The sequence below is a fragment of the Neopelma chrysocephalum genome, unplaced genomic scaffold, assembly GCF_003984885.1.
Source record: "Neopelma chrysocephalum unplaced genomic scaffold, ASM398488v2 Primary Assembly neopelma1_97033, whole genome shotgun sequence".
Lineage (NCBI taxonomy): Eukaryota > Metazoa > Chordata > Aves > Passeriformes > Pipridae > Neopelma > Neopelma chrysocephalum.
Genome location: NW_020925675.1, coordinates 1,871,868 through 1,886,225, shown reverse-complemented (window position 1 = coordinate 1,886,225; position 14,358 = coordinate 1,871,868). Strand labels below are relative to the sequence as shown.

Here is a 14,358-nt window from a genome sequence, read left to right as displayed (position 1 = left end):
AATCCAACAATTACTACTATTTGTTATCAGTGTTACGGCTTGCACTAGTTTTAGATGTGAATTTTTCTTCCAAGGGTCAGGTAGTATTTGTTCTATTTGTGTCATGTTACAGTGGTCTTTAGGGAAAAGGACATTGCTCCTTTTCCCTAAAGACCACTTACACCTCAGACACTTGAAGCCATACTTGCCATTACAATCGTTAGTTGCAAGGCCTTGCTAGGATGGTTGACTAATCCAGGAACAAATAACCATGTTGTAATACTGGAAATATTGTTCTGTAAACACAAAAAGATAAACCATTTAACATCTTCCATTTTAAAGTCTCTGGTTCCATTGCAGTTTTATCTGCAGCAGATTTGCTGTTTGCTATACTGTCCAGTAAGGTTCTTCTGGGTTCGAAGCTGGCTTGATTCAGCTGTAGTGGATCCATGAATCTACTCCATGCATCTTCACAGCAGTATTGACAGTTAGCAGCACTTGATATGGTCCCTTCCACCTTTCTTGGAGAGGTTCTTCAATCCAGTTATTGGGGTATACCCAGTCTCTGGGTTGGTATGGATGGGGGCAACATCCAGCGGCATGGGTGCTGCCATCACAACATATCTGTGAAGACAACACCTTCCCTAGAGATATAACATATCCTGTTAGACTTTGATCCCCACCAATTTGGATATTCCCTTTGCTTTCTGTAACCTGATATGGTCGCCTATACAATATTTCATATGGGCTCACCTTTTCCTTGGATGTAGGTCTAATTCGTACCCTCAGTAAGGCCAAAGGAAGGGCATCTGGCCATTTAAAATATGATTCCTGGCAAATCTTGCTAATTTGTCTTTTTATACTCTGATTCATTCTTTCTACTTTCCCCTTGACTGAGGTCGCCATGGAGTATGCAAGTCCCATTTCACCCCTAATGTTTTAGCTGGGCTTTGCACTATTTTCAGCAATGAAGTGTGAACCTCTGTCTGATGACATTCCCACTGGCATTTCAAACCTTGGGATAATTTCTTTCAAAAAGTCTTTACCACCTCCCTAGCTTTGTTGGTGCAACAAGGAAAAGCTTCTGGCCATCCTGAAAAAGTATCTACCAGTACCAATAAACACCTGTACCTATTTTGCTGTGGAAGCTCTGCAAAGTCTATTTGCCAATAGTCTCCTGGCCAATTTCCTTTCTCAACAGTCCTGGGTGTAGGTCATCTACTTTGATGTGTATTGTTCTTTAAACAGGTTTGGCACTTTCTAACAATGCTTTTTATGATACCAGTCATTCATACACTCAAAACTTGAGGCTTCAGTGCTTCTACCATAAACTCTATTCCCCAGTTGATGCAATTTCAGCTTGCATCTGCTACATGACAGGACATGTCATTTACAAGGCTTAGTAAAAAGTTGCTGAAATATGACTGCCTCTGTCCTTCCTGTCCTCTTTGATACCCCTATAAACCACATCCTGCTTGTGGCTCTAGGCTTGCATGAATGAATAGTAGGGAAGCAATTGTTTCTCATGTAGGAAGTCTCAATCTTCAGAGGCTTTTTAGAAAGTAAGATTTCTCTAGAGCAACTTCAAAGAAACTCTGGTATTATACAATAACCTGTACTATCACCTACTAACAAAAGTTGCTTCCTTCTATTTCACTGGGGGTTTTTTTTGTTTTTTTTTTTTTCTTTTAGCTGTGATGGAAGACATTCTTAAATGTTCAGAAAGATGCATGGTGGTGTTTAAGGCCTGTTGCAAAACTTGTCAGGATAGTCCTCTGGGAAAATTGTTCCTATATGACAAATTTGTACAGAATAGTTTTGCAACAAACGTGGGTAGTGCCCTTCCCAAATCTTCGTTCGCGAAGCCTAGCCATGAGTGACAGAATAGTTAGTTCCAGAAGTAAATATTCATTCTGAAATCATAGGACTTTTGAAAAGTGTAACTCAGATGTGTTTACAAAATCAAACCCTTCCAAAGCAGAAAAGAACTTTCATAGAAGTAAATTCTCATCTGTAATTCATTTAATAGCTTAATTTATTAAACACAGTATGCAAAATCTAGATTGTTGTTTCACTTTAAATGTTTACACACAGGATGATTTTTTTTATTTTTAACCACAATGCGACAAGAGCTTCCCATAGCCTACCTTCCTATGGGAGATACAAATATTAAACACTACAAGAATTCCTGGCTCAATTAACTCTTTTCATTGCCTTCCCTTTATTTCCCTCTGGGCCTGGCACAAACAAACAGGTTTGTATTACAAAAGTAATTTTTAAACAGTTCCAAGGGAAAGTCTGCTGATATGAACTTGTGGAAATGGAAAGAACTCCTAGAGAGGTCTACAATTCTTCATTTGACAATTCATTTGTACATGGAAGGTCAATCTTTTTTGGGTACTGACTTGCAAAAATAACTTGAATACCACCACCTAAAAAGTGCTGATACACATGATGCATTTGAGAGAATTCAGGTACTTATAGGATTTCCATTAGTACTAGGTAGAGATATTGTGCAAATCCTCAAATGATGCAATTTCACCTCACTTTTCAGCTGCTGGCACTGTACAAAGGGAAAAATAGGTATTAGTTACATTTTTTTTAAGCATCAGAGCTACTTAAACTATCTGCAAACTACAGTTAATGTACATGTAAGCCTGTCATGCATCAAAAGCCAAATTTTAACAATATGAGAAATGCATTTCTTTAGATGGATCCCTGAATTTTGACACTTAGCCTATCCATATGCAGATGTCAGATTGTACCTTTATTCTGACAGCATTATCACACCATAACACATACTGTATATCTATCTGCATTATTCTAAGATACAACTCTCCTCAGTACTTAAACATTACTCTTTATTATACATCAACCAATGTATTTTTTGTTCATTTTTACCTCTTTTTTGGTGTTTTTTTTTAATTACAGAGAAAATGCTGTATAACTATTCATTATGGTATTGAAATAAACATAAATTCCAGATATTTTACAAGGAGGATGGAATGTCCAGTTGTATGTTCACTCTAACAGTTCTTGCAGTTCCTGTTTGAAGGATACGGCACATGCTGTGAAATGCACCAGCCACCAAAAAAAAAAAAGTCTCAAAATACTTAAAAAATATACACACACTCAAAGTAATTTATATTGACAAATAAGGAATGTTGTTTGTTAAGGCTGTGCTTCAGAGAGAGGATGTTTAGGGTTAAGTAGCCTTCATCAAGGCACAGAATGGGAAGAGGTAAGCACAGCTATCTGTAGAAGTTATATAAAACCACTAGTGAGGTATGCATGCAGCAACACAATTTAAAAGTGCACAACTGGTCTTTGTAACAAAACTGAACATAGTTAAAAGGAAATACTGTGACTTTTCAATTGCCACAGTTTTACTTCATTATTAAAAACATGGCAAATATTTCCAAACATAAAATTCACAATTTGAATAAATGAAATTTTAAACAAAGTGCTTTGCAGATCTGAACCCTGCACAGTTGTACTGTCTGGCCTAGAAGCATTTCGTAGACATCATAGGAGCATTTCACACAAAACTGAAAATATAATTCAGATGAATAATAAACAGGACATTTCTAACAGTTTTACGCTTTCAAGTAGTCGAGTTCTTATGGCCACTGGGTTTTGTAACAAATGTGTTGTACAGCAGTACAGGTTCATAGATTCCTTTAGCAGCAGAGTCCCATTTCAAAGGGCACGTGGTCTTTTTGGGTTGATCTGTTTACTGGCCTGTTCCTCCTCTTGTAGAGCTGCCCGGAAAGATTTCACTTTATCTTTAATGAAAAAGAGAGAATGAGTACTGATGTGCCTGTGCTCAACATAGATCCTGAAACTAAGGCCTGATGCCCCACATATTGGCCCTAATGCAAAACAAAGAACATTCCTCCACAAAAATAGCTGAAATACAAACTACAAGAGGACTGAGATAAGCTTAAATTCAATACTCATCATACAAACAAGTTGCTTAGCAACTTAGTCCCTTCTTAGGTACTATCCCTGTCTCTTCTTAGGAAGAAATTCTTCTCTGTGAGGGTGGTGAGGCACTGGAACAGGTTGTCCAGAGAAGCTGTGGCTGCCTCATCCCTGGAAGTGTTCAAGGCCAGGTTGGATGGGGCTTGGAGCAACCCGGTCTAGTGGAAGGTGTCCCTGTCTGTGGCAGGGGGTTGGAATGAGATGATCTTTAAGGTCCCTTCCAACCCAAACCATTCTGTAATTCTATGATAACAACTTTTCTATGAATGTGAAAAGCATTTGTGATTAAATTTGGGAAGTAAATAGATAAATGCATCAATCATTTGTTTCATCATAGCTAGCATGAGAATGGAAGAAACCCGAGAAAAGAAGTATGTCATTCTTTCATATTTGTATTCCTCCTCCACTCCCATTCCCCAGTAATATGCCCAAGAATGAGAAGAAGGAAACCAAAATGACAGCATAAAAACGTCAGTCCAAAAGTGACAGGAATAAAAGCTGAAATATTCAGTGATCATTATGTGCCATGAACATAACACAAAAGTTACTGTGAGAAAGAATCTTTGATTTAACAGTTCTTCCCTACTGTAAAGCTATATATGTATCATGCTGTCTGTAAAGATGCAAGGATCTTTCAGATATCCTTTATCTCCAGTATCTTATTTCAAAAGCCATATCTAATAAGTTATGGAAGAACAGGGAGTCACCTAAACTATTTTTTCACTGCTGTTGTCTCAAATTGTCTTTCCCTGAAGAGGAAGCCACCATCCCTAAGAAGCAAAGGAATGTACATCTAATTCTTTGCTAAAGTATACTGGTGCCAATACATGCGTACAAAGCAAGCAGGTCACATCCAATTTGCTTGATGTATTCTTCTAACTTATAGCAGATACTCAATCTGAGTAAAATGTAAGGTTTTATCTTATAAGGAGTTTTCTAACACAGATAAAAAACCCAAACCAGTATTGCATGTCTGCTGGAATGCAGAGAGATACAGAAACTAAAATGAAAAATTAATCTCCACGAGGTACCAAGCTGACATGCTGATTTTAGAAGACAAGTGGAAAAGTCAGTTTTGGGAACTAAGAATTATCTGCTGTTGGTTTTTCAACAGAGGCTGACAAAATTTCAACAGAAAGGCTGCTAAGGAAAAATAGGCTAACAGCCAAGCTACTCAGAACTTGATGTTACTCTTAAGCACAGACTGAAAAACAACAGCAGGCTCCCTGCTACATTACAGAGTGCAATAGAACAGGAACTGGGAATTCCTACTACTTTTTCCTCATTGCATTACCTTTTTTTTTTTTCTGTACAGTTCTTTTGGATTTTCTTTTTCCTTCCTTTATTCTTTTGGAACAAAGAAAAAAACAACCCAAAGTCGCAGGATCAAGTTTATACTTCCTGGAGGTAAAGCAGACTCTTCCTTTAAACTAGGATGGATTGAATACAGATGTGAACTTGTTCTTAGGCAGCAGAATAAATGTTCCTTTCACAGAACATTGCAGGACAGCATAAGGTGAAAAAAGACCCCAAAACATAACCACACTCTTTTTTCCTTCTCATTATTACTGCAAGTCTCCATGGCATATGAAAATGCACACAAAAGTGATTAAAAGCAATCTACCTCTAAGTTCGGTCAGAATATCAATTTTTTGCTCTAGAATTGCTTCAAGTTGGGTAGCATAAGAATCCACATCATAGTCTACTTCTTCTGTCATTTCAAGAAGAGCTTTTTCATCTTCCAGCCATCTAATAGATTCCTAGGTAAAAGTTAAAAAAACCTCAACTAAATACATTAGCAAAGTTTCAAGGCAAATTTCAAGACAAAGAGTTGAATTATTCCTTTTCTCAAGATGACCACACTTTTACTGTCTAGTCACCTCACTATAACAGGTTTCAATCTGAAAATGAATCCTTATTCCTAATTCAGCAAAATTTTATGTTTTCTACATAGTTTCTTAACTCCAATGGTCATAACAGCAACAGATAAACCCCAGCTGCCATAGTTCTCTTCAAATTCAGAACTTGGATGGTTGTAAAACTAAGAAATTAAGAACTTTATGTCATGGTTATGTACGCTTACGTAGGTATCAAACTTTGAACCCAGACTTCAATTTTAAGTATGGGATGGTTACCACTGACTATAATCACAGTCAAGGAGCCAAAATAATTCTGTCCATACTCAAAACCAGTTTTGAGAGAAGGTGTATAAAAGAAGAGCTTTTTTAATCTCTCTATTGCAAGAGCTAACTCCCCAGACAGATAAGAGTACTGTAAGAGATGGTTAAAACATCTCTTAGGCATCTTTGCACTCTGAATATTACAAATAAAAAAAAAAAGAAAAGAAAAAAGCCTTGCAGCAAAGAAGAATGCAACCAGGAGCTTAAAGCTTACAGAATCATGCAAAGTTCTGATCAGGAGAACCGATCCCATTGGAAGTGCTTTGATTAAAAATAAACAGCTGACAGTTCTATGCATGCTGAGCCTGAAATACTAAAATTAAGTCTTTCCCTCTGTGCTCAGTAGTCCAAGTAATATTGAAAGCATAGTCCAAATCCTGTGTATGTTTTGTTGACTTTCAGGACAGATGGAGCTCTCACATTGGGATAGGATTCATGTCATCTAACATAAACTTGTGTATCCAAGAAACAAAGGAAGATCAAGACCTCTATAGTACAATTCATTCAGCTAATCTATTTTAGAGATTTTTGTTAGGATAGGATGTTTTGTATCCCAGAATCAACAGCTTCCAGGAAAAAGCTGACAGAAGACAACTTCTGCATGTTACAGCTTGTAGATTTTGTATTGGTGCAGCCCATCTTCACCCATGGCATAAACTAACAAGTAATGCTGCAAACGAAGGCAGCTGAGACTCAGACACATTTCCTTCTGATGACTGCTGTGAGGAGCAGTAATCTCCAGCATAAGGCCAGATGGACACACAGAAGCAGTAACATCTTAAACTAATGCAGTTTGTCTCTCCAGAAGTTGCAAGCATTAGGACACAGTTATGGCATATGGCATAAGACTTTCACACTTCTGCATGCTTTACTTCAGGGATAATGTTTCACAATAACTAAATCTCTACATCTGTTGTAAAATGTGTTATTTAGCATCCTACTGTATTACATGAACACACATCAATGTTCCACTAAGTTAGATATCTAAATTGAGGAGATTTGTATTCCCTATAGGTTTAATGTTTTGCTATTTTCTTGCATCAGATGCTCCAAATGGACAGCCTGTCTAAAGATTATAAGGTTATTAACAGAAGCAATTCACATTTCCTTCTGAAAAGTAGTAACTCATATATATATTATTACCATTTATTTTGTGAATGTAAAAGGCTCCGTGGTACTGACCAGCATTACACTATGTGGTCAGTACTCCTTTTAAAGACCCTGACTAATAGCAAGTGAAAACCTTATGTATCTGTAAAAAGGAAGCAAACAGGCAGTTAGAAATATATTTGTTTCTTCTGGATCTCAGTATCTCAGAGGAAGATGTCATGAAAGGATATTTAGAGAAAATACTTGGAGGGAGTATTGCCATATCTTAGAGGGAGATGACCACACAGAAATGATGCTGATAGAGACATTACTATATAGACACATTACTATTAATTGCCAGCTTTGGCATAGGAACACTGGCATAGATTAGACAGTGAAATTGAAAATTTTGAGATCAATCTGAGTAAACTCCCCATGACTAGAAAAAACAGTCACTAATGCTGGAAAACGACTATCACAGAAAATATAGTAAATAGTTGAAATAGTAAAAAGAAAATAGCAACTTTTCTTACAATGAACAGTCTATTTAGGAACATTTGTTGAGAAGAAAAGGAAAATTTCACTAAATTTCTGGGGTGGTAGGAAAATATGCTTCTCTTTCATCATGGGGACAAAGAATAATGGTTATTGGATCTAAACATCTGTTCCTATTTCTTTGCTACAATGGGCTTAGTGTAATAAAACAATTTAGAAATCTCTGACAGCAGCAAAATGACCAGATGATATCCTATATCTTCAAGAGTATGCACTTTCATTGGGAAAACCTGAATTCCTGGATTAGGATAAAACAAAGTAGAGCTCCATCTTTTACCTGGAAGATAGCCCTGTGATCTTCTAATACTTGCTCTTCCATTTCCACCATTTGTGACACAGCTTCATGGAAAGTAAACAACTGTGGAGAAACTTCCTCTTCCTAAAAGCAATAGTTAAGCTTGTTAGTCTGGAAAGAACTGTGGCTACAGGAAATATATTGAATATGATACATCCCATCACAGAACATGAAAATATGCAGAAAGCAGAACCTGTCAAAAATAAAACAATACTTTAAACAAGAAAATCTCCAGAAATGAGCGGAGAGAGCAATAAATTTAAACTGTTCACAGAGTTAAATTTAATTATTATTCATTAAAAATTTCCAGCCACTAACACTAGTGGATACTGGAAAACAGAATATTCCCCATGGAAAAAAACCCAAGTTAAAATAGTGGGAGGAAGAAGTCACAAGGGAAGAATGTTAATTTCTAATAGGTTTTAATAAGAAAACTTGTTTTCTGTCTGGGCTTTTTGTTGTGCCAATTTTCAAAAAAGAGAACAGCAATTACATTCAATACATTTCAGGAAATCAAAATTAAATTAACCCTTTGGAAAAAAAAGTGGAATAAATATAAAGTGAAAAATCTAAAAAGTATGTAGTGATTAATACATTAGAAGAATGCACAACATGGATTTACAAATTGGGACAAACAGGAATTCTTTAGACATAAATAGTTAATCACAATCAAAGGGGAAAGCACTAGGTAGGCTGCAAGACAATATGGTTCCTTATAATATGCCTTTAAAATCTTTTTAAAAACACATTGAAAAGCTTAATTGAATTCCACATGAACAACAAAAAAGTATGATATGAAAGATTATCTGGCTGGAAGGACTGTCCAGTGGGAAGCTCTTGGAATCACTAGCATGTTCTTATAAAACAGAGTCCTGGAAGAAGACAGTTACTAAAATAAGAAATACAGCAAATACCATGAAGAGGTGTTTGAAAAGGCAGAGAGTCTTGAGAAAAATAAGTTAGGGTAGTAAGGATTTATCTTTTCTACCTTTCATCAGCATTTTCACAAATGAAGTTGAACATTTAAGGAACCAGGACTAGAGCTGATAATCAGTATGGAGGGCAAAAATACCCTTTAGAAAATGCCTCTCAGTCCCAGATCTCCACTTATGCAGCCCGGGGAGACATCCTGGGAACATGATGTGGCTTTCTCCTGAACATTCCTCTGGTGTTTCACTACATGAAAATCAAGATGTGGGGAAGAGGAATGATGGGTAACCAGATTTCTAAACATGGAGAAGGGCAAACTCACTCAAAACAGGTGTTCCATGCAGGAAAAATAGTGGTCAAAACCATGGGAGTGGTAAATAAAACAGATGCATTTCTCAGGCTACTTCTAACTATCTAATAACAGATGAAGCTATACTGGAAAAACGCACACTAAAAATGTGAGAGCCTAGAGCAAACCCTGCCTAGATATTAAAAGCCCTAATCAGCAAGGAAGATAAAAAGTAAAATATTCTCCTCTCAGCATTCAAGAAACCTTTTTTGTGTGTGTACGGGAATGAACATAATACCATAAAATGAAAAGGTGAGGAAGCATGCTGTATCTACTAAATGATATTGCTAACAGGCTATAAATACACATTACTCAGTATTTGTTCTGCCACTGTATTTATCATCTCTTTCCATGTAATGCTGTAAACCACTCACGTTTTGTTCACAAAGCAGTTTGAGATCATCTCTCTGAGGAGAGCTCCCCACACCCCACTGTGCCTCTAAGTCATCAATCTGATTGGGAGCATGGTGTATAATAGGACAGATATCTCCTGAAGCACTAGGATCAACCATCAGCTCCTTCACCCTACATTCAGAAAATATTTAATTCATAAATTAGTAACTTCCTGTGCAAAAGAGTAGCAACCAAAAATAAAGCTCATTTAGGCATAATTTAATTCATTTAATAAGGATGATGTCAGCTTCACAAATTTAATGTACTTTCAGTGACAAAAAATTGTTAGTCCAACTCCTTAAAAGCATGGATTTTCAACTACTTACAGGTGGATTACAGTCCATCTTCTAGCAAGAGGTCTTTTTTGATTGAAATCGTACTACTCATTAACTGTTAAGAGGGCAAAAATCTCCAAACCCTCAATATTAACTCCTTAACAACGAATAATATTTGAAAACAAAGTTCATTCAGCATCCTAAACTTGAACATAATTTTTTTTCTGTACACACAATTGTGCTTTAAAAAAAGTAGTCAATCAGTACCCTACTAGCTGTTATAAGCAAATCCAGCAAGAATTCTGAAGAAAATAAGAATTTGCAACCAAGTATCCTAGAGAATGAATAGATCTTTTAATTAAAATGTTTTCAAAGGTGAAAATATCTTATTAAAATGTTAGGTTCTTGCATCATGAAAATAGTTTAAAAGATTGATAATGATTCTATCAAAAAAAGCCCATTTAAAAGAACATTTATGAAACAGACACATCAAAGTCTGCAAGTATAACAAGTTTTAGAGCAAATTCTTCATTTTTTAAGGGGAATTTTTTTTCAAGTAGCACATATTTACTACGATGGAAACTGAATTTCATTCATCTTCGGAATGATGAAAAGTTTTAAAAATATATATATATTAAAATTATTTTCTTTTTTAAGTAGATATATTCAAATTACCCTAAACATAGATTTGTCAGATTTGGTCCACTAAATGTATGAAGGTGACATCATCTTTTTTTTTTTTTGTAATGTATGAAGGAAACTAGAAAGTCTCAATAGTGTGGTTATTGTGAACAAAATAGTGGGAAGATAATTGCAGATCATGCAGAACTATGACCTGACAAGCAAAAACAAAGTATGTGTGATTCAAGGCAAGGGGACTAATGAAAGGTTGGTCTGTAAAATTACATTGCCAAAAAGAAAACTCAAAAATAAAGATTCCATGTATAGAATGAAGTAGACCTGGTGATTGAAGGAGAAAAGTCATCATACTCATAGGAAGGAGAGAGATCAGAGCGACTGCCACTACCCTGTGAGAAGGGAATGTCTGAAGGACTAATTCCAAATTCCTTTACTCTGCAGTAGCAAATTAAAAGAAAACATTTTCATAAACACAGTTAAAATGACAACTCTGTTTAGCATTCTTCTTTAATAGTTTAACAATAAATTATTTTTACATTAAAAATAAGACTTGACATATTTAAATCTTCTGCAAATAGAGTTACAGATCACTAACAAAATCAGTGCTGGTGATTTGCAGGAGAGTATAATAGCAATGTTTTCAGAAGAGTAATTCCACATTTCGGTTTGTGCAGTTGATAATATTTGCTCTACATTCAGTATTTCATTAAACTGCTCCTTTTAATGTATCAAACCACTACAATGCTTTAAATTCTATACTGCCCCGTCTTACACTGCGCACACAGTGGTGTTCAGCACCTAAAAACTAATTGTACTATAAAAATTATATATTGCTAGAAAAAATTAAAATACTACATAAAACACATGAAGCAACTTTACAGTGATAGGCATAGAAAATTTACTACAGCAAAAACCAGCACAACTCTATAACAACATACAAATTTAACACCAAGGGAAAGAAACTTTCAGCACAACAATTTAGTATACTAGAAATAGGTATTTAATTTGTTTTTCAGTGCCTATTTCTGGAGTAACTTCAGCAATATGTATTCTATAAGGGATAGAAAGATCCAACGAGTCTCAATGTGACACGTCCTTTGTTATGCTACTGTAAGCAGGGAAGTAGATGCCCCCTTCTCAACAAGAAAGAAATCACCTAGACTGGTCCAAGCCAAGTAGATTTGCTACTAACTTGATACAAACAGAAAGACATTTGGATACCGAGAACAGTGGGTGGTAAGCTACCCTAGCAGCCCTTTGTGCCCAATTAGCGACTGATCGTGGGAGGGAGGAGGAAGCAAAGCAGGAGAAGATGTGGTTCTGCCCTATCTTTCGCTGGGCAAGTAGGCCATTAGGTGGTAGCCTCTTCTGGGAAAAAACAGGCTTTCTGATGGCCCAGAAACTTGTTTGCCTCTATTGTTCTTGCAGCAAAGTGGTGGGCGGGTCTCTGGGCCACAGGTCTGACTGCAGGCACATGCAGGACCCCATCTCCACAAACATTAATCAAAGGAGAACTGCAGCTGTGGAAGGCTCCTTTGACATTCATTGCTCTCAGAAAGCAGTACAGGTCTCAGAGGTGCTGCATCAGCCTCTGGAGGCACTAACTTTTCCACTGATTATGTCACTGTTGGATTAACTGATTCTGTATTTAGGGGTCTCAGATATTTGCCTGAAGTTGGGAAATATAAAATTTAGGCCACAGCAACTGCAGAATTTTCATAAGAATAAGTTAGTTTAGATAAATCTATCATGGCTAGGCTTCACGAACGAAGATTAAAGATAAATCTATATATGATATGATATGATATATCATATATATAAAAGAAACAGGCTGGCAACTGAATGCAATTCCACCAAGGGCATGAAAAATCACATTGCAGAAAGGTAATTCAGCTAACACCCAAGGGAATCATAATGTAAACTGCCTACCCCTAATACAAGAGGTGATATCTCCAGAGCAGGGACAAAACTAGGAGGCATCTCCCAGATTCCTTGCAATCCACACTTTATCTATCTCTGGATAATGGCTTGAATGTGGTTTCTATTGATTCTCTTGTAGTGGTTGTAAAAAGTGACAAATTAAATTAAATGTGAGCCTGACTCAGTAATCAGTACTTTGGTTTTAATCTTATTAAGAAATGCAAGTATGCTAAAATTATTCAAGTAGTTAAAATAATTATACATCATGGAACAACGATATTCAAAATATCAGTGATCAACAGCCAATATATCTATAAGCAATAACATTTTCCATACCTATTTGCGTATCTCAATGTATTTAGAGTGTTTTCACATGATGCCATCCCTGGAGAAATTGTAGCGATCTGGAGAAAATAAGCCATGCATTAATAAATCACTTTGTACAGATGAAAGGGTTGATGATCTCAAATTATTTTTTTATCTCCACTTTCATTTGAGATGTTCTACAAAAACCGTCTACTATGTACAGCTGTCCTAATACAATGGCATCTCAAGAAGAGAGATGTCAAGTCAAAGCTTCAATTTAATTTTTTCAACCATACCTGAAATATTAGGAATTCATAGAAATTTCAGTCAATTTCCCCCATCTCACAATCTTTGTAAATAATATGTAAATGCAAAATTCTACTTAAAAAAAAAGACTCCTCAAGGAAGGAAATATGCAACTCAGTGGAAAGTAAGTCTAATGTATCCTGCAAACAATTATTGATTATTTATATATATATATATCTCTCATTGTGGTCTGTTCAAGTAAACTGTATGTTTATTTGAGAGACCTATTTTGGCCACAGTCTAAAACTGTACTTAATAATATTAAAGATAAGCATTTGTTTATTTCCCTAAGTAAAGATTTATATTTTTTCTCTGAACTGTTATCTGTAAATAATACTTAATAGCTTCCTTATTATCAAACATCAGGAAACTATAAGTCTTTCCTTTTCCAATTAAATAAAATACCCTGAAGATCTCACCTTCTTTTCAGCACTCAGCAAAAATAATAACTGTGATCAGGCAACAGTGGCATCATAATTTGCACTAGCTTCTCTCAGTACTTTAATTTTCTCATTTGTGCTCCTTTCAGGAGAGCTATAAAAACTTTACCCAGGACGAACACCTCTATGATCCTACACACTAACATTTTTTTTGGCAGCACAGCATCAGGAGACTGAAACTGATGACTATTAGATAATCCTGGTCTTCTCATTCATCCTGCTGCTGACATTACTGTACAAAAGCACAGGTAGTCATCCTGAGAGGAATTTCTCCTACTGGGAGGAAAGGAAAAATATGTGGTGGGAGGGGGTTAGAAAGTCTAAAGAGTCTGCTACCACATAGACTTAAGTTTAAATCTCTAATACTGTTATGCATCAGTTACTAATGAAAACAAGTGTAGATTTAAAATTATCATATGATTCCATGTCTCTCTATAAAGCATTTTGAGTGCTAATTAACAAAACCCTACAAATCCCTAAAATTCTTCCAAAGACATTTAATGTGAAAGATGCATGCACCTCTTCCATCAGTTTAATGTTCAGAGTATATCACACATGGCAAATGCCATAACGTCAGGTGACTGCTCTGACTTTTTGAAGAGTATAAGGTACAGCTGCTATAGGGAAGTGCCACTGTAGTTGCTGTCAGCTATAATGATACCCCCTTCAGGGCACAAGAACCCATGCATAAGACTCAGTCTGCACTACATCATATATC

The 14,358-nt window shown here is 36.1% G+C and overlaps 1 protein-coding gene across 3 annotated transcripts in view; it reads right to left on the bottom strand.

Annotated features, from left to right (window-relative positions):
• Positions 1 to 1,996: 1,996 nt before the first annotated feature.
• LOC113961071 (kinesin-like protein KIF2A) overlaps positions 1,997 to 14,358 on the bottom strand; it is a 103,363-nt gene continuing 91,001 nt past the window's right edge. The window contains exons 16-21 of one of the 3 annotated variants that reach the window (XM_027671088.1): positions 12,925 to 12,992; positions 10,990 to 11,103; positions 9,736 to 9,886; positions 8,065 to 8,166; positions 5,588 to 5,723; positions 3,679 to 3,764 (exon numbers count right to left, since the gene is read on the bottom strand). In XM_027671088.1, the coding sequence (XP_027526889.1) occupies positions 3,679 to 3,764; positions 5,588 to 5,723; positions 8,065 to 8,166; positions 9,736 to 9,886; positions 10,990 to 11,103; positions 12,925 to 12,992 (657 nt within the window). Of the gene's footprint in view, positions 3,765 to 5,587; positions 5,724 to 8,064; positions 8,167 to 9,735; positions 9,887 to 10,989; positions 11,104 to 12,924; positions 12,993 to 14,358 lie in introns of all 3 variants that reach the window. The other 2 variants (XM_027671089.1, XM_027671090.1) reach the window with 2 other exon arrangements.